This window comes from Archocentrus centrarchus, chromosome 11 (assembly GCF_007364275.1).
Source record: "Archocentrus centrarchus isolate MPI-CPG fArcCen1 chromosome 11, fArcCen1, whole genome shotgun sequence".
Classification (NCBI taxonomy): Eukaryota; Metazoa; Chordata; class Actinopteri; order Cichliformes; family Cichlidae; genus Archocentrus; species Archocentrus centrarchus.
In genome coordinates, this window is record NC_044356.1 from 12,909,323 (window position 1) to 12,933,306 (window position 23,984).

Below are 23,984 nucleotides of genomic sequence, written 5' to 3' on the forward strand. Positions count from 1 at the left end.
TTATAATAACTATGAACTCTGGCCTTTTTCCCACTCCCTGTCCAGACACGCCATCCCAGAGGGTACAGTTCATCTTGGGTACAGAGGATGACGACCTGGAGCACGTCCCTCACGACCTCTTCACCGAGTTGGATGAGCTCTCGTTTAGAGATGGCAGTGCCACTGAGTGGAAAGAGACTGCTAGGTTAGAAGACAAGTGAAAGCGTGACCAGCATAACAACCATATGAAATAAAAAAAATAAAGTCCACAGCATCGATCTGTTGGCTTTTTGTAAGGGGAAAAAATAGAAAAGAAAGGTGCTACCTAAGGTGGTTTTGACAAATAGTCACAGCTATCAGCCTTAGTGGCTTATTTTTCAGTGAAAATCATTGTGAACTTTTGAATTTTTCCATTGTGAAGTGCTTTTAAATGACAGTTAAGAATTGAATCGTTTTATAATGCTTTCATAGCTCTTTTTAATGTTCTCAGAATCTGCAGCAATCCTTGAACTTTTATTCACAAGCCAATCTCAGTTTGAAGATCCAAAGAAAACTAACCTACGCTCATTGTCAGCCACAGGTCACAAAACATTCAGAGGGTCGCTGGCTGTGGTTTGAAATAGTAATTATGATCTAACTTATCTGGCATCTCAGAGACTGCTCTCTCACGGATAAAACCTTATTTGCACTGCTTTGGTAAAAATGCATCTTGGCTATGCACGCCAATGCAACGTCTTATATTACAACTCTTATTTTGTTAATTGTAATTCATGGATACAAGTACAACCTTGTTGTCTTTCTGTGCATGTCTGCTCTTGGCACCTACCTGCAGATGGCTGAAGTTTGAGGAGGACGTGGAAGATGGTGGGGAGAGGTGGAGTAAGCCTTATGTGGCCACATTGTCCTTACACAGCTTATTTGAACTGCGTAGCTGCATACTTAACGGCACAGTCATGCTGGATATGAGGGCCAGTAGTATTGAGGAAATTGCAGGTAAATTTTGCAGTACTTACTCACTTTTTTAAGGACATTTTCATACCACTGTATTTCTGAGGTAGCATTGTGAATTCGTTAATGTATTAATTGCATTTTTTTTTTTTTTTAATGGTCTATGTATAATCTTATTTGTGTGTTCCTGTGTGTTTGTGTTTATGCTGCTGCTGCCACTGTGTGAATCAGACATGGTGATAGACAGCATGGTGGCATCAGGGCAGCTGAAAGAAGATTTGCGCGATAAGGTGCGAGAAGCAATGCTGAAGAAACACCACCATCAGAATGAGAGAAAGCTCAGCAATCGCATCCCACTGGTGCGCTCCATTGCTGACATAGGCAAGAAACATTCTGACCCACTCTTGCTTGAAAAGAACGGTGAGGTTCTACAAGCGCACTCACATTTCTTTTTCTCCCATGTTTTCTACCACTGGGGAACTGTTCTTAAAAATCCACTGTTCAAATCCCTCAATGCCAGCGTAGAAGGTGGATGGTTAAAGTGAGTAATATTGTTGAAGCACTCAGTCCCCTTAGTGAAAAAGAAATTTGGGTGCTAATTTATGTGCTAACCCGTATGGCTGGCCTGGCTTTGGGGTCTGAATTAATTGTTTTCACTCCTCAGGGTGTGACATTCAGGAAATACTGCTTTTCTTGCAACTGGAGTCAGCATTGTGTGCATTTTTTTTTTTTTTGGACTGGGCATGGCCACAGTTGTGTTGTGCATTTCAAGATCATGGGTTAGAAGCCCAAGGTTTTAATAATGAATGAAATCTCCCATTCTCCACTTCTCTGCCTGTGGTTCTGGTTGGGCTTGCTTTTTCACATCATTAAAACTGAAATGCAAATGTGTAAGGTCAAAATCTTACATTGCAGGTTGCTGATGTTAATAGTTGCAGTATGAAAGATGTATGTTTAAATGAATATGTATTGTGTAGGGTTTATGACTGGTTTGTTTGTGACAGAGCACATTTCCTTGCAGCGCACCGACATTGTGCTAACTCATACACGCCTGCATGCAAGCCTTTCTGAACTCGGAGCTTTGCATTACTCATGGTGTATTTGGCTTATTTGGAGTAGAATATAACACATTGTTTGTCCCTCTTAGACCCTCCCACATGCCTCCCTGAATCATTCTTGGCATCTCCTGCACACAGCCATGCTTTTTGCTCACGTTTATGCAAGCACGAATCCCTAACTACACCTCTGCCACCCTATCGCTGCCCACCCTTTCTCACTGTGTCTCCTTCAGATACCATTTCTGTGATGTATTTCTACTTCATGTATTTTTCTTCTGTTCCGTTCCTTATTCCTTGTCCCCTCCCTCCCTCCCCCCCCCCTCCCTCCCATGCTTTCCCTCTCCTTTCCCTTTTTTTTGCCATTGTCTCCTCTGTTAGGAGAGGGCCTTTCCTCTTCACGTCTTTCTCTCCACAAGCCAGGGACAGCATCCTCTGTATCCAACTTGTCCCAGCGACGAGAGTCCAGAGTCTCCGTCCTGCTCAACCACCTCCTGCCCTCTTCTTCTTTCAACACTGGGCTTTTCCCCGGCCCCTCTCCCTTCACCACCCCTCAGGCTTTACGCCGTTCTCAGAGCCCATCACACACGCAGGGCGTAGTCCTCGGCCCTCAAGGCATCCCTGAGGTTGTGGTATCTCCTCCAGAGGATGACGACCCACCAGAAGAAGAGGCGGTATCACCACAGCTCAGCCGGCGGGCGTCCTTGGCATCCCAGAGCATTGAGCTGCTGCCCTTAGAAGGCAAATATCTGTGTAGCCTGCCAGTGTGAGTCACAGCTTGAACAGAGAACACTAGCACTAGCATGAAAGCTCTGCTCACTGTTAACTTCCAACCTTGCATCCATCTCATTATTAACCCAGAGCAAGGCTCACTCACTGAAACACTGTATAAATATCAACAAACTTTTTGACATTACTCACTTCCTCTAAACCTCTGCTTTTCTCCCATCTGTCTGTCTCTTCCACCACCCTGTTCCTTTCTACTATCTCTTGTCCCTCCTGTTTTGCACTACAAACTTCGCTCTACACATTTTCTGAACATTTATGCCTTGCTTGGCTGAGTTCTCCTTCACACCTCCGCTGTTGTGTTTGCATGGCCACCCTCAAAATCTTTAGATGTTTTGTTTACGCATTCTGCTTACCATGACTCACATTTATCATATTGAAAACCTGTTTGAAGGGTGGTTGTTGTTAGGTTTATTTTATTTTATTTCTGATCAGTGTACCAGCCCATCTTAGTTCAGTGTTCTTTCACGTGACAAATGCAATATACTGTTGGACAGCATGAATTTAAATTTTAAAGAGTCCTAAATAGGCCATATATGTTTAAAAAGCAGATATATTTCACATTACTGCTTTGGTATGGTGTCCTGTATAATTTCTGTGATGGTACAGCTGAAAAATGCTGCCTAGTTTTTGTAACCCATAGCTGCTCCAGTTTAGCCATTTGTACTGTGGGCATCATTAATTGGAGCTGCTGGCCCTTTAGTTTTTGTGCTGTTCTGCTGTTGTCATTGATTCACAGCACTGTGTTAAGAATACATTCCAATCAATCAGGGTGCATTGGGGACTTTTGCACAGGTAGAGCTGCACTTATTGATTGATCTTTGATGCAGATCTTGCAGAAGCCTTGGGACGTTCCCACTTGTTAACTCCTTATGCTTTTACAATGATGTTTTGATGCAGAAACTAACAATATAGCCTTAATAATTTTAGCTGTGATGTTTTGACTCTCAGGCGACTGCTCCATTTTGATTTCACCGAAATGTCATTCAACTTGTGCTTTTCCCATTGCATCATTTGGCTCCCATTCTCCTCATTTGGCATCAATTCCAAAGATAAACATTCTTTTACCCGTTTAAGAGTGAGAGCGAGAGCAATGTGTGCCAGCAGCATGGCCAAAAATAAGCCTGTGATCAGAACTGGTGTGTTGGTACTGTATGTACTATCACACTGGCACCTACTGTGACTTTTTGTTCTTCCCAAACCAAGCCGTGTTAATTTATTATTAGACTGTGTGCATGTGTGTGCGTACATGGGAATGGCTCCATTTCAAAGTATGGGCTATTAGAATCTGCAATGGGTTGATGGGAGCTGAATCTGAAAGGTTAGGGAGGTCTTATTATAGCTGACAAGCTTCTGTAATTGTACCCCTTCCTGGGGAAATGCACAGAATTAAGAGGAGGCTTCGGAGGAGGCTTTTCAGACCTTTCCCATCTCAAATGATTACATTTAATTATGTCATCTGGTATTAGCTGTATGTTGCACAAACTGCACTGTTGTACTCTATTGAGCTAAAATGGCTAACCCTCTAACTGTGCCTTGAATAGCTGTATGATAAGTGCATTTGACGTGTGTGGATGCCACTAAAAGTCTGGCTTATAGGCAACAAATTCATACAGTGAAAGATGCAGTGATGTGTTGGTACTGAATGAATGAATTTTAGATTATCAGCACTAGACAGGATCAATACATATCTCTGTATAGCTGCTATGAACTTACCCTCTAATCTTGTTTTTACCATTTATTGGAATTGCTGCCAGTCCCGTATCAGAGACAGAAAATCTCTGTAATTTCAGATATCTGTTACTTTTTTTGCATTTGACTGAGGTAGTGCTGTACTGTTTAAAAGGCTGGTGTGGTGGAGCATTCCAGGGCTTAGCCTTCCTGAATGAAGTGTGTTGGCGGACATGACCTAAGCTAATCCCCGCCGTATTCCAAGAGGCTTTGTCAGGTATGTGAGCAATCATGCTCCTGTTCAGCAGTCCCAGCTACCCAGCATTCACTGGGGGTACTCCAGGGTACAGTTGAAGGGTATGAATCAGTGGCCAAAAAGCACATGCTGGCAGAAATGGCACAGTTTAATCTTGACTTGGGGTTGATTGTAAATGAGAATGTGGCATATTACATATGTATTTTGTTTGATGTCTGCTTGATTATTTCTTGATGACTAATTTTTTTTTTCCTGTGGAAGTAGAAAATGAGGAAAAAGGGGAAAAAAAACCTGGTAAAAGAATTTCAGAGGGCTGTATGCATATGCAACCCTTTGATTCATATGCAATACACCCTCATTTCATCTCCCTCTCTCATGTCACATAAAGTGCTAGCGGTTCCTGTATCTGGTATGGCTCAGAGTGCATAAGCAATGTTAAAGCATGCAGCCAACTGTGCACAGAAATGCCATAGTTTCAACATTTGATCTGTCAGGAAAATCAAATACTTCCATTCACCCTTAGATCAAAGCTGACATGAATTCGAGCCAAGCAGGAATAACTTAAGTGCCAGAGCATGAGCTCAACAGACGGGGAAGCATTCAGGAATACTGTTGTGCGAAATGTATCATCTCCCCTATGAAGAGCTGTCATGGCGTTGCAGCTCTGTATCACATTATCACATCTAGCAAGTAATGGATTTGGTGGAAGAAATCATTTCACTTACTGCCAGAAATGATAAACAGCAGATCCAACGGTGCTTTAATCAGCTGGTTGTGGAAATTAATTTTTTGCCTCTAATAATTCTAGAAAAAAACCTACAGCATGCCTTGATCAAAAGTTATGTTTTTTTTTTTTTATTTAAGCAGTTTCGATTAATGCATTACTAACTAGGATAATGGAAAACATGCAGTTCCAGAGCTTCCCTTCTTTAGATTAGAGGACATGTGTAAGAAAGTTTTCAATTTGCTGTAATATGTTAGAGCCAGAAAACTATAGAAATGAACTGGTAGCATTTAAGTGCAATTTCCACTTAACTAAGAGCTCATACTGCGTAATTGATTGCCTAGAGAGAGTAAATGTGGGTAATTGCCTCACATTCGTTGAGCGCATGTTATAAAAGTAGGAAAAGCACACACATTATGTTATCTGTTTCTTCAAAATTAACATGACGAGAGGCAAAGTAAAGGCAATGTAGAAGTTACAGTAATAATCACATGACAAATAGCATTTCACGGCAGACCTCACGTCCTTCTGTCATTTCTTACCTTGTACTTATAAAAGTTTCTATCACCACTTTGTCTTTTTCCCTCTCCTCCCGTCCCTCCCAGGACCACTGGTGTCTCCGAACTCTGTCCCAAACAATCTGGATGGCAACAAGGCGATGGAGAGGAGGCCATCCAAAGTAGGGGTCAGTAGAGAAAGCAGCAGTGTCGACATCAGCAAGGTAACCTATCCCCCAGTACTGAGCACAGAAACAGTCCATCGTGATGGAGGGACCCATGACTGAGTGTTTTTTCTTCAGTTTCTGGATGTTCACCGTCATTTCAATGACCTCCATTGAAAACAGCCTCTATGAGAGCCAACATCACAGCTTTTTTTCTTCTGGTCTCAGTAAAAGGCATTGATTATTGCTCCTCCTGTAATGGATGCAGAATAATCATCAAAGAAAAAGTTACATAACTGTTTAGTTTTGGAAATCCGCCTCCGTAGCATGATTTCCATTCATCCTACCATTTTGTAGGTCCTCATCCATTAAGTAAAATGGCAGGTCGCCATAAGTACTTGTCATTATGAAACCATCCATGACTGCCAAAAAAATAAGGTGCTGTGTTTGTATGAGTCATAGGAGATGGAGGCACAGACCCTTTTACACAGAGATAAACAAAATGTTGCCATGCTCAGGTCTATTTGTATTTAGCAATGCACAAAAAGGCATTTATCTGAGGAACATAATGAGAAATGGATAAATTCAATGGACAATCTTTGCTCAGTACTATGTAGTCATTTGGTATCCTAGCATCCAGCTGACCTGCTGCCATCCCTTTCATTCCCATATCTTCATCTCTTTTCACATGTGTGTACGTCCACTGGCTCTAAGTCTTTTATACCTTTTTGTCAGCGCTTCTGTTTTCAGTATACATCTGTATATATGATTTCAATATCTCACTGACTTCAGGTGGACATGAATTTCATGAAAAAGATTCCTCCGGGTGCTGAGGCTTCCAATGTACTGGTGGGAGAAGTGGACTTCCTGGAGAAGCCCATAATTGCATTTGTTCGACTGTCACCTGCAGTCCTTATCACAGGCCTTACTGAGGTCCCTGTGCCCACAAGGTACATTAATTAAAAATCATATCTCATGATAAGGCGTTTTGTTCCTAAAGACTGGTAATTTAAAAAACACCAAATAACACAAATTAGTTGTTAAAAGCATACTTCTTAAATAATTTAATGCTGTTACACATTGGCTGCTGTAACCTGAGGATTTACCATGGGCATGACCATACACAACCCTTTACAATGACTACTTACAAATCTTACAGCATGGAACTAGGCAAAAAAAAAAAAAAAAACACCTGTGACATCAGCATGGTGCACAAGGATTTCACTTTATTCCACTAATCAACACAGGAAGAAGTAAAGCAATCAACAGCAGAAACAATGACTGACGGCAGGAATGAAAATGTGAAAAATGTTAACAAACTAGCAGGGGTGGTCAGTAATACCCTCAAAATTAAATTGCAATATTTCAAGGTAAGTAAAGACATTAATGATGATGAACAAAAAAAAAATACTGAATGTCATTGGTGACAGACTGCCTAATTTGAAGTGTGAATCTATTGCCACAAGGCACTCGCAGTGCAATTATAGCGACACAGCATTCATTATATTCAGTGACACAGCATAAGTCAAATGCAAGCAAAAAGTAAAAGTAGCATAGGTAATGTTTTCCCTGGAAAATATTAGCATAACATGAACCTAACTAAAGTTTAACACTTTAGTTTAGCAATAACTGAAGTCATGCAACCTCAAAACTCTTCAGGAGCTGCACAATAGTATCACATAATATTAGCACTGAAAAATATTTTCTACCTGGGAAGTTGTGACTTTGGTGAGATGACTTTTTTTTTTTTAAGCATATAAAAATGTATCACGGACAATATGATATGGCACAGCCCCACAAACTAGCTCCTCATAAATTTAAGAATGAGTGAATATTAATTTTGTATCATCAGTGACAGTATCATTGTGTTTAATTAATCTGTTTCTTGTTGAAAGGTTTCTTTTCCTGCTTTTGGGTCCTCATGGTAAAGGACCACAGTACCATGAAATTGGCAGATCCATGGCTACACTAATGACAGATGAGGTGAGAAACAGACTCTTTATTTATTCCAAAGAAAATATTTGGTGCATTACTTTTTTTTTTTTTTTTTAAATTAAAGATGTTTGAGACCGGTAGTTATCTGATTTGAATGAGTAGCATCAGCTTTTGTCAAAATGAATTTGACATTGCTGTTAACATATTGACATATAATTGCAAGGAAATAATTTCAAATGAATTTCATTTTGTAGATTTTCCATGATGTTGCATACAAGGCCAAAGACCGAACTGATCTACTCTCTGGGATAGATGAGTTCCTTGATCAGGTGACTGTCCTTCCTCCTGGAGAGTGGGATCCCACAATTCGGATTGAGCCGCCCAAGAATGTCCCATCTCAGGTAAGTTAATATCTCTAACAAGGTTTATATCACACGTATGTAGTGAAAATACATGAGTTTTGCAGACATATCACTGTGCAACAAGTGTAGAGAAATTTGTCTGGGATAAATTGGTGCAGGCCATCAGTGTAGATGTGAGGATCAACAGTTTTCTCTTGTTAGTCCTGTGATGGGCTGGCAACCTGTCTAGGGTTCAGCTGGGATAGACTCCAGCCCCCTAATGAAACCAGTTGGATAAGCCATTAAGAATATAACACCTTACGTACTGTACTTATTGTACTTGCATACATACTAGACTTATAAACTGTAACCATACTGCCATACTGCTTTATATCATTATAATCACAGTAAGAGAGCCCCCTTAATAATTTTTGAAATTAAAGGAATTGAAACATGTGGAACACGTTTTATTTTTAACTGTCCTATCTGTAGATAAAGAGGAAAAGACCATCCCAGCCCAATGGCACTGCATCTCCAGCTGGAGAACTGGAAAAGGAGGAGGACCATCATGCAGGGCCTGAGCTGCAGAGGACTGGAAGGTGAGTATACACATGTTCAACTCCTTGTTAACACAACTATCTAATCAGCCAATCATATAGCAGCAACTCAGTGCATTAAAGCATGTAGAGCAGCAGAATGGGAAAGAAAGCCATGACAGCTGGGATAGCCCCCACCCCCCAACAACTTTGAACTAGATAAGTGGAAAGCGATAGAAAGATGGATGGATGGTCCAAAAAAGAGAAAATATGCAGTGAGCTGCAGTTCTCTGGATGAAAAAGATTTGTTCTGTTTATCCTCTTGAGTTGCAGCAGTTTATTTGCGATTAAAATGGTAAAGATGCTCTTTAATTTCGGTGAATTCAAAGCGATCATCCAAATGATCTTTCCCTTAAACAGCAGACCTTTTATTAAAACAGACTAGAATCTGAAATGGCAGGAATTGTGTAATTTTCGAAGCATAACATTAGTATGTTTGAGCAGATATATTACTCTGTTAAACTGAAACGCTGACATTAATGGATAACTGATGCCGCGTCTCCACGGGCCACACACACTGAGGACAATGCGTTTATTGGCAACCCTAGACTGACACACACTCACGTCTGTTGGAAAGCACTGTATTATTTACAGAGTCACGCTCCCTTTCACTGCTACTATAAAAGGCTTGTGCTACGAGGAAGCTGCTCAGGGAAAGCTGAGTGTAAGAAAGCACAAGAAGCTAATGTAAAGGAAAAAACGATCAAAAACATGGGCTCTATAAAAGAGTCAGCAGGGGTTGTGGAGGAAAGCAAGAGAGGTTATTCCCGAGGTGTGGGGAAAAGAAAATCGAAAAGGACCTCACAGGAAAGCTATTTTATAGGTGTTGGAGAAAAGAGAAGAGAGGATATACAAGGTGAGAAATGGATTTCAGAAATAGAATCCCTTAAAGGCAAAGGGGGAAAAATGGGCTGAGAGGTCAGTAAGAACAGTGTCAGTGAAGTCAGAAACATTAAATTAATACACTGTAATAGCATAACATCAGTTCACAGAATGACCGTATTACAATAAGTGGCTTTTCTTTAGTGATAATCAAGTGAACTAGATGTAAGAAGTAATTACAGGCAGTTAACTACTATGGCCATAATCAGCTGCACTTGTCCAGTGTAATGGTCACATGATGCACTACAGACATATTAATGGAGTTATTGTGATGATAATATTTTCTACTTTTTCCTGATTGGAAAAAGGTGAAGTGCCCATTTCCTCTCAGTTCTGTAATTGCATTGTGAGGTTCAACGTGAAAGTTTGAAACAGTAAAATCTACCTTGGTAATCTTCCAGAATTTTTGGAGGTCTGATCCTGGATATCAAGCGGAAAACACCCTTCTACTGGAGTGACATCAGGGACTCACTCAGTCTGCAGTGTCTCGCCTCCATCCTTTTCCTCTACTGTGCTTGCATGTCTCCTGTCATCACATTCGGGGGTCTGCTTGGGGAGGCAACAAAAGGCAACATAGTGAGTTATAAAGCTTGGCACGTAAAAAGTCAGTATTTGATCGTTTCATAAATTCCAGTGGGAATAAAACCCCTAGTCCCTTAGTCATGTTATACAACATGAGGTGTAGAAGAATATTTGAGGCTATTCCTACCACATATTCCAAACCTTTATTATTGTGATTTTTTTTGCTGGCACTTTAGATGGGTTTTGTGAGGGTATTACTGTATGACTGATTGCGAACAAATCACCCATTTCCCTTGTTGAAAAATTGGAAAGTGCAAAAATCTGTTCTTTCTACAATAATAGTGTCATCAATGTTGTCAAATAAGACTATGGCACTATTTTTAGTCCAAAAAGCAGCAGTCTTATACTAAACAATAACATGGAACCAAATACCCACAATAAACACAATATGTTATTAGAAAGACTGAAATGATTAAGAATACATGTTGCTAACCTTTTGAAAATACAATCAAGAAATGCATGTAAGAAGTAAAAATAAAAAAAGAAATGTTATTCTAAACAAACTATTAATTTATTTTCAGTAACTTCTTTTACACGCTGACCTTTTGTCATAATGCTAGCTGTTCAGTATAGTGTCTGTTGTTAGTTGTTTTCTCTGTTTTCTCTCATTGTCTCTTTCTCTCTCACTTTTATCCAGATGTCTGTACTAGGCCAGGGACTGTTGGCACAGACACAGTCTGTGTGCTGGTGTGTGTGATGTGTCTAAATAAACTCAGACACTACACAGTGATATGACTTCGGACAAGTCAGCAGTGTGGGAACATTTGAACAGTTTATCTAGCCTTTCAGACGCAGCCCATGTTGTCTATTTAATCAAAACTCTGTGTTCTGGTCTGTGGTCTCCTCCTCATCTGTCGCTTTTTTCCTTCAGCCTTACCCTCTGTATCCTCCTTTGTGCAGTTTCACCTCCCCAATCCCTCCTTTCTTATTCCCTCACTCCATTCCTCTCCTCTGTCTCTACAGAGCGCCATCGAATCTCTATTTGGGGCATCACTGACAGGAGTAGCATACTCCCTCTTTGCAGGCCAGCCCCTCACTATTCTTGGCAGCACAGGGCCTGTTTTAGTATTTGAAAAGATCCTCTTTAAGTTCTGCAAGTGAGTTTGAGCAAGTTTACATTCTAGTAAAAATGCTATTGATTCCTATTGTTTCATAGGCCCTAATATACCTATGTTTATCTCGGTTCTTTTTCCTCTGTGTCATCTTTGTCTTTCCCAGAGACTACAGCTTGTCCTACCTTTCTCTCCGGACGAGCATTGGTCTGTGGACGGCCTTCCTGTGTCTCGTCCTCGTGGCCACAGATGCGAGCTCGCTGGTCTGCTACATTACCCGCTTCACAGAAGAGGCCTTTGCAGCACTCATCTGCATCATCTTTATCTACGAAGCTCTAGAGAAGCTCTTTCATCTGGGAGAATCCTACCCTGTCAACATGCACAACAGCTTGGACAACCTTACCCTGTATTCGTGAGTACTGAGATTTAAGTTACTTGTATGATAAAATTTTTTGTTGTTTTTTTTCTCGTGGTCTCGAACTACAGACTTTTCATAGTTTTTATTGCAGTCTTCAGATTAAATGTCAAAGCATTGCATAAAATATGTTCCATGAACATGAGTAGTTTTCTTTAAGAAGACTCTAGATGCTGAAAGCTGTAATTTCAGCTGCCAGATTTACTGCAGCATGTGCTTCAAGTTTGCTTTAATTGAACCCTAAATATTTTTTCTCAGAAGGATTAAGATACAGACTTTGCTTAGTACTGGTTCCTCTGTCCCCAGGTGTCAGTGCTCTGCGCCAGTCAATACTACAGATGAGGTCATGCAGAAGTGGAACCAGTCAGGATACAGTCCAGACTCTATCCCATGGAGCAGCCTCAATGTTCCGGTATGACTAGCACACAGTGACCTCTAGTGTAAAAACCAGAAATTACAAACACGCTTGTGAAATTGGAGAGCAAATACCGAAGCTTAATTTAGACTTCTTCATGTAGAGCTTATGTCATAGCCTCCGCAAGTGGCTGACGCCATTGCCAGCATTTATGCCTGTGTGTGGTGTGCCTCCGTTGCTCTGCAATCTCGCCACCAAAACATTCGCTGGAAGTGGAGTTTCACTCTTTGAGTTGCTCCATTGTCTTCAAGTCAGTTTGAAAAATGGTGACAGAAGAAGTAGCTAGAAATGCATGAGAGGAAACGATGGTACTGAACAAGACCTATCACAGTCATTGCAGGCTGCATCTACATCATGTGTAATTACCTCTCTAGGGAGGTGTGTGTGTCAGGTTACCGTTTAAGTTACTGCGTAGCGTTTCATAAGGGTTTGCCATTATGTACCTACAGCGTGGATTTAACACAGAAGTATAATTACACTGTAAGCCAGTAGTTGTACAGACATTTGCATTCATTCAGTAATTCCTACAGTTTTGGTCATAAATACAAAAAACAATCCAACAACTACATCTACCTCAGCAATAACCTTGATTTATTAGTTTCATGATTCATTACAATTTTTATACTTATCTTTTTTTTTTTCTTTTAAAGATGTGTAAATTGCTCCACGGTGAATTTGTGGGTCCTGCCTGCGGTCACCACGGGCCGTATATACCAGATGTTCTCTTTTGGTCCATTATCCTCTTCTTCACCACCTTCTTTTTGTCATCATTCCTCAAGCAGTTTAAGACGGAAAGATACTTCCCCACCAAGGTGAGATATTGGGCTACGTCTGTTGTACCACTGTAAAAAACAAAACAAAACAGCATGGCTTTAAATCACGTAAAATAAAGTTTATATAGTACTATTTACTATGCACACATCTGTAACATCACATGTGATTAGGTGTTTTGCATAACCGAGTGCATGCAAGTGTGAGTAGATCTAGCTAAAAGGTTTTGACACTATGTAAATGTTTGCATTGAGTCATTAGTGTACAGGAGCCGGCTCGTGTGAAGAAAGAAAAGATCTTCCTCCATCCTCCCACACCAGCTACTCCGTTATTGCTTGGTGTAGGTCGGCTTTGGTACTGTGTAAACTGTTAAATCTGTAATAATTACTTTGATGGACCTGTGACCTACATAAGGAAATACTCTTTAAGTGAAGCAGCTTCTGTCTATCATTTTGTTTTAAGAGCACATTTAAAAAAAAGAAAAAACTGAGGCAGAATGCGCACATCCCTAAATAAATGTATCTATTTTGTATATGTGTCTGTGTTATGTAGGTGCGTTCCACTATTAGCGACTTTGCTGTGTTTATAACCATCATGATTATGGTGTTAGTGGACTATCTAATGGGGATCCCCTCTCCTAAACTGAATGTTCCTGATCGCTTTGAGGTAGGCATATTCTGTTTTGTGTGTCCATCTTATCTGTGCTGCTTCGTTTATTACTGATGAATCTATTTTTACTGATTTTATTGCCATTAGCTTCTGCAAGCTTCAAATAAAGTATGTAATCTGCAGTGAAAGTAAAAGTTTATGAGTTCTGTTGTGTTTTACTCAAGGGTTTCTTTACAGTCCCAATAGTCTGTATCATATACAAAAACTCTTGTTGGGTTGGGTCTAGACTCTGACCAACATGTTACAAGTGATGTATAAGATAAACAGTCTTATTCTCAATTAGTTCCTACCTTGTATATTTAATGTAGCTTCCACTTTTCCCCTCAGCCGACTTCAAAGAACAGAGGCTGGCTGATGGATCCGTTAGGAGGAAACCCCTCGTGGACGCTGCTGGTGGCAGCACTTCCTGCCATGCTCTGCACCATCCTCATTTTTATGGACCAGCAGATCACAGCTGTCATCATCAACCGCAAAGAGCACAAGCTGAAGGTCATACTTTTATTGGTGTATTATCTAAACGTATCTTGAAAAAATATGCAATAGGGTGTCAAGGGAGGAACTGTGGTGCTGTATGAAGAAGTCAGGAGTGGCAGAGCAGTATGTGAGGGTAGTGCAGGATGTGTATGAGGACTGCGAGACAGCGATGAGGTTTGCTGTAGGAGTGACAGATGGGTTCAAGGTGGGGGTGGGATTACATCAGGGATCGGCTCTGAGCCCCTCCTTGTTTGCAGTGGTGATGGACAGGCTGACAGATGAGGTCAGGCAGGAGTCTCTGTGGACTATGATGTCTACAGGTGACATTGTGGTCTGTAGTGAGAAAAGGTTTAAAGGTGAACATGCAAGGAGTAGAGGTAGTGAAGGTGGATAAATTTAAATGTGTGGGGTCAACCATCCAACGGAATGGACGGTGCACAAGAGAGGAGAAAAAGAACGTTTAGGCAGGGTGGAGTGGGTGGATTCAAGTGTCAAGGATAATTTGTGACAAAAGGATAGCAGCAAGGGTGAAAGGGAAGATTTACTGTACAAGATGGTAGTGAGACCTGCTGTGATGCATGGTTTGGAGATGGTGGACAGCAGACCTGGTGCTGGTTGAAGATGCTAAGATTTTCATTGGTAGTGACCAGGAGGGACAGGATTAGAAATGGGTACATCAGAGAGACAGCTCAGGGTGAGCAATCAGGAGACAGAGTTAAAGAGGCAAGATTGGAGATGGTGCTGAGGCCGGATCGTGGATGTATTGGGCAAAGGTTGTTAAAGATGGAGCTGCCAAGCAGGAGGAAGAGAAGACCACAGAGAAGGTTCATGACTATAGTGAAGGAGGATATGCAGAGGGTTAGTCTGACAGAAGAAGATGCTAGGAACAGTGTGAGATGGAGGCCTGGTGGGTGTATATTATCAGGTCTTCTTGGTATAGCTTTTGGATTCAGCTGTGTTCTAGTTTAGATTTTACTCCTTGAGGTTTCGGTGTAGTTTCCTCTCCTTTGTTTCTTGTATCCTACTGTCAAATGTGTATGTTTGAGTCCGTCATCTGTTTCTTTCTTTCCTGTTTGACTTTTAGTTGTTTGTCTCTTGGTGTTAGCTTTACTTTCCCCATGTCTTGTTATTCTGATTTAGTTCAGCTGTGTTCCCAGGTGTCTCATCTCTAAATATTACCCTTTGTGTATAATAGTTGCTGTTTTCCTCTTAGTCTTTGTCAGTGTGTCTGTTGTCCTGATTGCAGTCTGTTCTCCATGCCCTGGTCTGTGCCATTACCTAATGTTCCTAGTTCCGGTACCTCAGTTAGAAGCATCCTTTTGTTCTTACTGTCAAACCTTGGATTTGTGTTTTGCCTTGCGGACAGTCTTTTGTTTTTCTTTTCTTTTGTTTTTTTTGTTAATCAGCCTTAATAAACGGCACTTTTTCTGTTAAACCCTGCCTGCCTATGGTGTTAACATTGTGGGTCCTCACACCTCACACTCCAGTGATTAAATCTGTCACTAAATATGTGATGATTATGATGTTTAATAGAAACAAAACTATCTTGTAGTTGCCATGTAAAATGTTATTTTCCATTCAGTTTCATCCCTGCATAGTTTTGTTTTTATACACAATATGCAAAAAACTTGAACTCAATTCTGTTTGCTCGCTCATCTCACAGAAATAGTATATTTTGTCTGTGGTATTTTTACACCTTAGTGCTACTATTTTAAAATAAATTTGTTCCACCTTACAAACTCATATTCCATGTAGAGATAAAATGTCTTTATTAAAGATTATTCTATTGAATCTTGAAATGTTGTGCCAGTCCTTTCTCATCATTCCGTGTATATCTTACAGAAAGGATGTGGCTATCACCTGGACTTGCTGATTGTGGCAGTAATGCTGGGTGTGTGCTCCATTATGGGCTTGCCATGGTTTGTGGCTGCAACCGTTCTCTCCATCTCCCACGTTAACAGCCTGAAGGTGGAGTCTGGCTGCTCCGCACCAGGAGAGCAGCCCAAGTTTTTGGGCATCCGAGAGCAGCGCGTCACTGGATTTATGATCTTTGTCCTGATGGGTTGTTCTGTCTTCATGACATCAGTGCTCAAGGTGCGATGCAGTTATCAGCGGAATGATAATTGCTTCTTCATGAGCATTTACTTCACAATGTAAAGCACTGTAAATAAGAATGTCGTCTGATTATCTAACACCAGCTACGTTAATTCCTCGTAAACTAACTGAAGTGCGTTATCGCCTCTCATGAGTGTCACAGATGTTTTCAGTTTGCAACAAAATGTTCTGCAAGCTTTTTCCTTTCATGTACCGTAACTTCAATATTTTATACTGCTGCTATAATGCGTTGCTTCACTTGTGCTTTTGACAGTTTATTCCAATGCCAGTCCTGTATGGAGTCTTTCTCTACATGGGTGTCTCGTCCCTTAAAGGCATTCAAGTAAGTCTCTGCCCTGCTGTCTTTGAAGATAACGCTGTCCTTTTATTCAGAACAGAACAGCAGTCTGGAGCTGTTAGCAAAGATAAGTTTGACTCCTGCAATTGCAAGCCTTTGATGGTAATTCAGAGTCCTTTGGAGCTTTTGTTAAATGTTTTTCCTCCTCTGAATAATGTACTTAGCTGTACTTTCGTGATTTTTGTATTTCTTAACTTTCATTGACTGTCTTTACTCTGTAGTTCTTTGACAGAATCAAACTGTTTGGCATGCCTGCAAAGCACCAGCCTGACCTGATCTACCTGCGCTATGTGCCGCTGTGGAAGGTCCATATCTTCACCTTGATACAGCTCAGCTGTTTGGTACTGCTCTGGGTAATCAAGGTGTCTTCAGCAGCTGTTGTATTTCCCATGATGGTAATGACTCAGTTTTATCACGTCACTTCAATTATACTGCATGAGAGATTAGTTATGGAAAGGTAATTGCATTGTCACTATTATAGATAATTCATATTTATTGTTGTGCCAAATGAGAATATAATGGAGAATCTCAGGAATCTATTGTGTTTAGATTTTGTCTTCTGTGTCTGTAGGTTCTGGCGCTGGTCTTTGTCCGAAAGCTTCTAGACCTTTTCTTTACCAAGAGAGAACTGAGCTGGCTCGATGACCTGATGCCAGAAAGCAAAAAGAAGAAAGAGGACGACAAGAAAAAGAAAGCACAAGAAAAGCTGGTAAAACTCATTTTCCAGTTCATTTGCAATTCAAAGGAGACTTCAAAATTTCGTTTTTCTTGGGAGATGTTTTCAGGCTTTCTAAGATCTAGCCCATGACGTGATCATTTAGACAATCACGAGTCTTTTCAGAACAGATTTTCAGACTGTAGTAACTAGTTTAAAGAGCAAATCAATCAATCAGTCAATCAGCTTTGGAATTAGGGTGTGATAGCACGAATGTTTAAGCAGACAACCTTGACCCTGAGTGTGGGGTTCAGAGCCTTTGAGAGGCCATACTGTATGTCAGCATGGGCTTATTTTGGGTAGGTATGAAGTTCATGCATATGCCGGTGCTCTTCTTGTGGGAAGAACTTAAAAGGGCTGCAGGAAGGGGGCAGTCTATTTTCAATATCTGCCTAAAGGTCACCCCACTCCAGCTTCCAAATGGTATAAAGTATAAACTGCTCCTCACATAAGATATTTTACTTCCTATTGCACTTACAGACATGCACTGAACTGGAAAAAAGGCATGTAAAAAAACGTTGTTTTGCAGTTATCCTTTATTCTTCCTCCTAATTTGCACTTAAACAGTAATACTGCGATAACTATCCAAATGCTCCATCTGTCTTTGATGTAAACAACAGCTTTCCAGATCATGTAAATCCTTCTGAAGCTCAAATTGGAAGACAGTGTAATTATACTACAATATGAGTGGGTGCCTTAACAGTGGCTCAAATCAAATTGCAAATTAAATTGCTATTTAATTGTAGTAACAAAACAAACTCAAATGATTATGATGGTTCCGCAGGCATGGCTAGTACAAGGAGAAGAGAAAGAAAATCAAATCTTTCCAGTGTTAATAAACACAGCCACAGGAGAGCAAAAACCAGCATAACAGACGTAAAGCAGGGCCCAATAAGCATAAGCCAGATGTTAAAGGTGATTAAATATGAGTAAAGCTGTGAAACTGAAGTGTTGGAGAATGTGCTTCACTGCAGTAATAACTAGTTTTTAATATATGGGATGTATTTGAATCTAGGAGGAAGAGTCCAGACTGCAGGAAGAAGAGGAGATGGGCCTGAAGGACACTTATGAAGGCTCAAACCGGCTCAACATCCCAGTGAAGGGACTCTCAGGGAGGTGAGTGGTGCACTCCATAAAGCACCCTTTCATGTCAAATTGTGGGTTGAGTTTTATTGTCAGTTCTCACTTAGGCATGAAGTGTATTGTTTTTAGTCACCTAAAATCTCAAATACTACAGTCATATTTTTTATCTTATGGCCTTATGGCTGAATACATTTACAGTTTTGGACCTAGATTACTAAGGATTTAACTTCTTTGTCACTTTTTATTTTCTCCAGTCCCTAAATGTTAAAGAAAAACTGTACAGCTTTAAATGATCATTTAAAGTCTGGTAGTCAGCTGTGTGTTATTATGTCCATCTCGAACAGATCATACAGAATAGGAGTAGTGACCCACAGCCTCCCAGTGGAAGAAGAGGTAGCAGGGCTGTGTGTCTAATAAAAAAAAATCTCTGACCCACATGGCTGCATTTTAACCCTGCTGATATTGTTGTGCATGGCTGAAATTTTCAGTCCATAGAAAACAGAAACACTGGTTTTAAACACTGCTTTGTGCACTGATGCAGTTTTATTTTTCTATTTTTTTTATTATTAAATAAGGTAAATGGTCTGTGGTAGGATGGCTGCCTTGTTGAAATAAGTTCATAAGTTGTCTAACTAATAACATGCACATAATCAACTCTCAGCAAATAGCTTTTGCCTAAAATGCAAACATTTCTTGATACATGTTAACATCAAAGTTTGTTTGTGGACTGTCTGGTCGGCCATACTGCGTGGTTAATTTGGTTTAATCGCTAATATATGCATGTTTGTGTCTGCCTCTCCTGCACTGATCCTGTCCCGCTGTTGTTGTTGATGTCTACATGCCTGTCTTCTCTTTGTGTTTCTGTGTGTGTGTGTGTGTGTGTGTTTGCATTTTGGCGTGTAGTTCTGGTTCTGACCCCTTGGTTGTAAATATCTCTGATGAAATGGCCAAAACCGCAGTGTGGAAAGCAGTGAACTCGAGTGCAGAGTCTTGTGTCCAACCTGAGAAGCTTAGTGGAAGGTAGCTATGCCATCACCTGGAGTTTTCCAGAGCCCCTGCACCCAACTGCATTACTCTAATACGATATTATGCTAATTATATGAGGGACTGCTGTTACTACTGTCTTAATGTATACTGTAGGAAAAAAATGAAACTAATTGTAGCCTGGAAGGTAGTTTTGCAGAATATTACAAGCATTAAAATTAAATAAGCACAGTGTTTTTTAATATACATGTCACAGAGAATGCAGTTTTGAGTGTCGGGAATCAGCTGAAATCTGTACAAGCGTAGATAAGAGTTAGTTCTTATTTCCTTTAGATCCTTTAGCTGTTAGCTTGAGTTGACAGGAATATATTTGTTGCAAAATGGAATTCATCAATAATAGTTTGACATGGTTTGGCTTTTTAAGGAGATCCATTAAATTTTGGCATACATTACTGTGCAAAAGGTAGGGGCACTTAGAAATGATTGACACGTGGTGCCATCAGACTGGATTCTGATTGGTCTCACATTTAGTCTGCACCTTGTTTCATTGATCCTAAACAGACAAAATCAGAGGCAGAGTAGGGACGGGTAGCCTTCCAAGATTCAGACACCAAATAAAAAATCTGACTGCAATCTAATTCCTGACCCTGTAGGTGGTTACACCAAATACAGATTTTTTTTTTTTTAAAAACATCCTTATTTTAAAGTCAGTGCCTAAAATCTTTGCACAGTTCAGTGTTGACAAATTTTATGTGTAAATTTTAACAGTTGTCTCATAAGTCCTGTCCTCACCAAGATGTACGGTAAATCTTGTTCGTCTCAGTATTTGTAATTAAGAACTATCACTCCTCTACCTGATAGAAATCACACATTTGTAGTTGCTCACCACCCTTAACACCTCCATAAATCTGCACACGCACTCATTTTCTCTCTACTTGTTAATTCCCGAACAGCCAGGAGAAGGTGGCCTGCGTTAGAGTTGACGTCAGCCCAGACACACCTGGAAGAGACTCCACTATCGAGACCTTCCTGTAAATAAATTGCAGCCCTCGTTCTCTCCTCAATACCTTCTCCTTCAAAACACTTTACCGCACCGATGGGCACCATCTTAGTAGGAAAACGGGACACATTGAACTGGAGCCGCACGACCTGTCTGTAGAGGTCCCTCGGGGGAGCAGACGAGCTCCCTTAAGGCTGCGAGTCCTTCTTCAAGACACGTCTTGAAGTCCTTCATGTACAGAATGTGTACAAATGGTTGCCAAGATGTACTGTAGAGCATACAACTCCAAGGAACAAAGGAATTTTGCTGTAACTGCCCACCGATGTTCACTGTTCTGAAATTCTCTGTCTAGCAGTCATTTATTATTCATTTAAGCCACAGACACCAAAGGAAGGGGCCTCACTGGTGGGGTTGTTCAACTGCGTGAATTTTTACTTTTAAACCATTATAACTTTATTATTATTATTGTTATTATTATTACCTCTGTTTTTATTTCACTTTCATTATTTTTAGCTGCTGATTTTACTGTACTTCCTTTGTCATTGACATTCTGTTTCTTCATATTTAAGGTGGAATTGAGACCTTTCACTAAAGTACACCAGCTTCAAAACCTCTTTGATTAAAGCCATTCAGGTACTGTCAGTGCCAGATAATTCTGTTTTATATTTGGTCTGGCACAATAAATGACACAAACCAAAACAGAGGTACATTCAGATAGATACTACTACTGCACCACACTACTACTACTACTACTACTGCATACATTTTTGTTGGATTTGCTCATGAATAATCTCTCCTGTCTTTAGGGGAACACTCAGTATCGATACTGCTGCTCAAAAAGTTGTTTTTACTGTAAAACCTCACTGTTCTTAGTGTATGTGATCTTACTGAAATATCACGTGTATGTGTACCGTGTTCTTATAATTTGTAATACTGTAGAAATTTACTTCAGAGGCCATATGAAGTCTGTACTGTACAGTAAGCACTTTGCCAGTATAGTTTCTTACCTAAGATGGATTATAGTGTGTTAATAAAAAGGTTACTCTTCCCGCTGTATATAAACATCAGTCATTCAAATGTCAATTATAAGACTCAGGAATCTTGAATGATTTCTGACTGTGGTCACTTGATATTTTAAATTATCTGTCGTCTGTATTCCTCTCATTGCTGGCATCACAACTATTTTACTATATGCTGTAAATCATAATATATAGAAAGGAGCAAAAAAAAAAAAAGAAAAAAAAAAGATTATTCATGAACCCCAGAAAGCAGCACCTGTTTTTATACTGTCTGTATTGTTGTATTATTATAACTGTATGTGCGTGTGTGTGCGGTATAAAGATAATTTGTTTAGCGTTGCAAATCATTTTATGCAAAATATTTCTACTGTATATGTAAAAGAAAATACTATATTCTAGGAATTCTTATTTTGCTGACAGCAGTCCTGTTTTAGCAATAAGTATTCCGTACTGTGCAATGGACGGACTCCTGAACTTGGCTATTATTCAGGCAAAGAATCATTCGTCAAACGACTCCTCTGTGTGTTTGTTCTGCTGTCTGTGTGTAGCTACAGTGACTATACGGACAATAGCTTATGTGCCTTGTTGAAGCTCTTTATGTACAAGTGTAGTACTGATAGTCTGTGTTCAGAAGAGAGGTGGAGGTATACATGATGGCACACGAATGCCAAAGACGGAGTGTCGTTAGGAGAGCGAGCGAGTACACGGCTCTTTCAGAGGCTTCTTCCTGTCGTCGTGTGAAGCAATGCCCGTGTGAAAGTTGTAGCCTGAGCCATCGACTCAAATGGTGTATTTCAATTTATCTTCCATTTAAAAAAAAAATGTAACTCTAAATACTGTGTGTGTGTGTGTGTGTGTGTGTGTGTGTGTGTGTGTGTGTGTGTGTGTGTGTGTGTTCGTTCTACTATCACAGCTAATATTTGCTCACCACATAAAAGCGCCGTAATCAGTTTTGAGGTACTGTTTCTTTTTTTTAAGTGATTAGTGTGTGTCAAAGTATTGTGCTGTCAACATCAAGAATGAAGTGGCATCTATATCATTTTTTTTATATATTTGATTAGAAAAAAACTTGTTCGCGTGTTGTTTTTTTCACTACACATGTGGACATTAAAATAACTTTCTCTGATGATTCCAATGAAAACTAACATCCACCAAACAATTAAGAATTTGCGAATCACGTTGTTTATCTTGTTTTTCCACATTGTGAGGCTCGATTAAGATTTATGAATCTTAAAAAACTTTCAGCAACATAAAGGAGTTTTTTTTTTTTTTTGGCCTCTATTGTCACACCAACATCGCTGAGTAAAAATGCATTTGTTTTGTACAGACATCAGTGAAGCACACAGCGTCCTGTTGTTAACTTGAATGATGACTTTCCTGTCATGGCTGATTGTTGCAAAGCAATAAAAATGAATACAAGGTGATTTTTTTTTCTTCTGTCTTCATTTTTTTTCAGCTTTGGGAAGCTTATGTTGAACTTAGGCTGAGTCAGCAGGGTTTAAAGAAACAACTGATGTGCAGTCACTGGGCTTTTTATAGGGTACATCGGTTAGCACTCATTTATTACTCATTTAAAGCAAAGGCACTGGTGGGGATGTTTAACTCTGTGGATCAAATATCTAATCAGCCAAACACATGGGAGCAGTTCAGTCCATTTAAGCATGTAAGCATGGTCAGGATGACCTGCTGAAGTTCAAACTGAGCATCAGAAAGAGGAAGAAAGGTGACTTTGAATGTGACACGGCTGTTGGTGCCAGATGGTCTGAGTATTTCAGAAACTGTTTGCCTACTGAGATTTTCTCACACAACCATCTCCAGGGTTTAGAGAAAGGTCAGAGAAGAGAAAATATCCAGAGTGACAGTTCACTGGGTGAAATGTTGATGCCAGACTGCCTCCAGCTTATAGGAAGGCAACAGTAACTCTCATTGCAACCAAGGTGTGCAGAAGAGCATCACTGAACATCCAACAGGTCAAACCTTGAAAGAGATTTTTTTTTTTTTTTTTTTAACACAACCAGATGTGCTTTTCATTCTGAAGACAAAAGGTGGCAGCAGAGATCTATTATAAACTACTGCAGAGAAACGCTGCAGGCACTTTTTCAGTTTTTAAGTAGTTCACACACCAGTGTTTTCACTTAATTGGTCAATTTAACCTCTTCTGGGGAGTGTGCTTAAATAGGCTTTTTTTTTTTTCTACTTTTAGTTAATAAGAACCTGTTAGCGTAGGAATGAAAAGCATTTTTCTTCTTTGCACTACATTTTGGTAAATGAATATTCAGGCTCAGGTTGAAGAGAGGATAATCATTTAATTCATATAAGTCAACACGATGCTTAAAAAAAAATAAACACTTTTAATCAGAGTATGGCATCAAGTCAGTTAAACTTCTGGGATATTGATCTAATCAGTGAAGTAGCAGAGGGGGTTAATCTGTTTCAGCTGCTTTGGTGTTAATGAAATCAACAACATAGTGCACTAGAGGTGCAACAATGAGACGACCCCCAGAGACGAGTCCTACAAA

At 40.0% G+C, this 23,984-nt stretch overlaps 1 protein-coding gene across 1 annotated transcript in view; it reads left to right on the forward strand.

Annotated features, from left to right (window-relative positions):
- LOC115787553 (sodium bicarbonate cotransporter 3-like) overlaps positions 1-22,889 on the forward strand; it is a 44,530-nt gene extending 21,641 nt beyond the window's left edge. Inside the window, exons 4-26 of the mRNA XM_030740293.1 lie at positions 46-184; positions 812-972; positions 1,159-1,347; positions 2,364-2,723; positions 6,025-6,140; positions 6,873-7,030; positions 7,976-8,063; positions 8,270-8,416; positions 8,849-8,955; positions 10,236-10,410; positions 11,380-11,513; positions 11,635-11,880; positions 12,190-12,295; positions 12,949-13,110; positions 13,622-13,735; positions 14,066-14,227; positions 16,055-16,306; positions 16,581-16,649; positions 16,886-17,059; positions 17,236-17,373; positions 18,395-18,495; positions 19,366-19,482; positions 20,400-22,889. Coding sequence (XP_030596153.1) covers positions 46-184; positions 812-972; positions 1,159-1,347; positions 2,364-2,723; positions 6,025-6,140; positions 6,873-7,030; positions 7,976-8,063; positions 8,270-8,416; positions 8,849-8,955; positions 10,236-10,410; positions 11,380-11,513; positions 11,635-11,880; positions 12,190-12,295; positions 12,949-13,110; positions 13,622-13,735; positions 14,066-14,227; positions 16,055-16,306; positions 16,581-16,649; positions 16,886-17,059; positions 17,236-17,373; positions 18,395-18,495; positions 19,366-19,482; positions 20,400-20,481 — 3,497 coding nt within the window. The 3' untranslated portion in view covers positions 20,482-22,889. The remainder of the gene's footprint in view (positions 1-45; positions 185-811; positions 973-1,158; positions 1,348-2,363; positions 2,724-6,024; positions 6,141-6,872; positions 7,031-7,975; positions 8,064-8,269; positions 8,417-8,848; positions 8,956-10,235; positions 10,411-11,379; positions 11,514-11,634; positions 11,881-12,189; positions 12,296-12,948; positions 13,111-13,621; positions 13,736-14,065; positions 14,228-16,054; positions 16,307-16,580; positions 16,650-16,885; positions 17,060-17,235; positions 17,374-18,394; positions 18,496-19,365; positions 19,483-20,399) is intronic.
- The last annotated feature ends 1,095 nt before the right edge of the window (positions 22,890-23,984 follow it).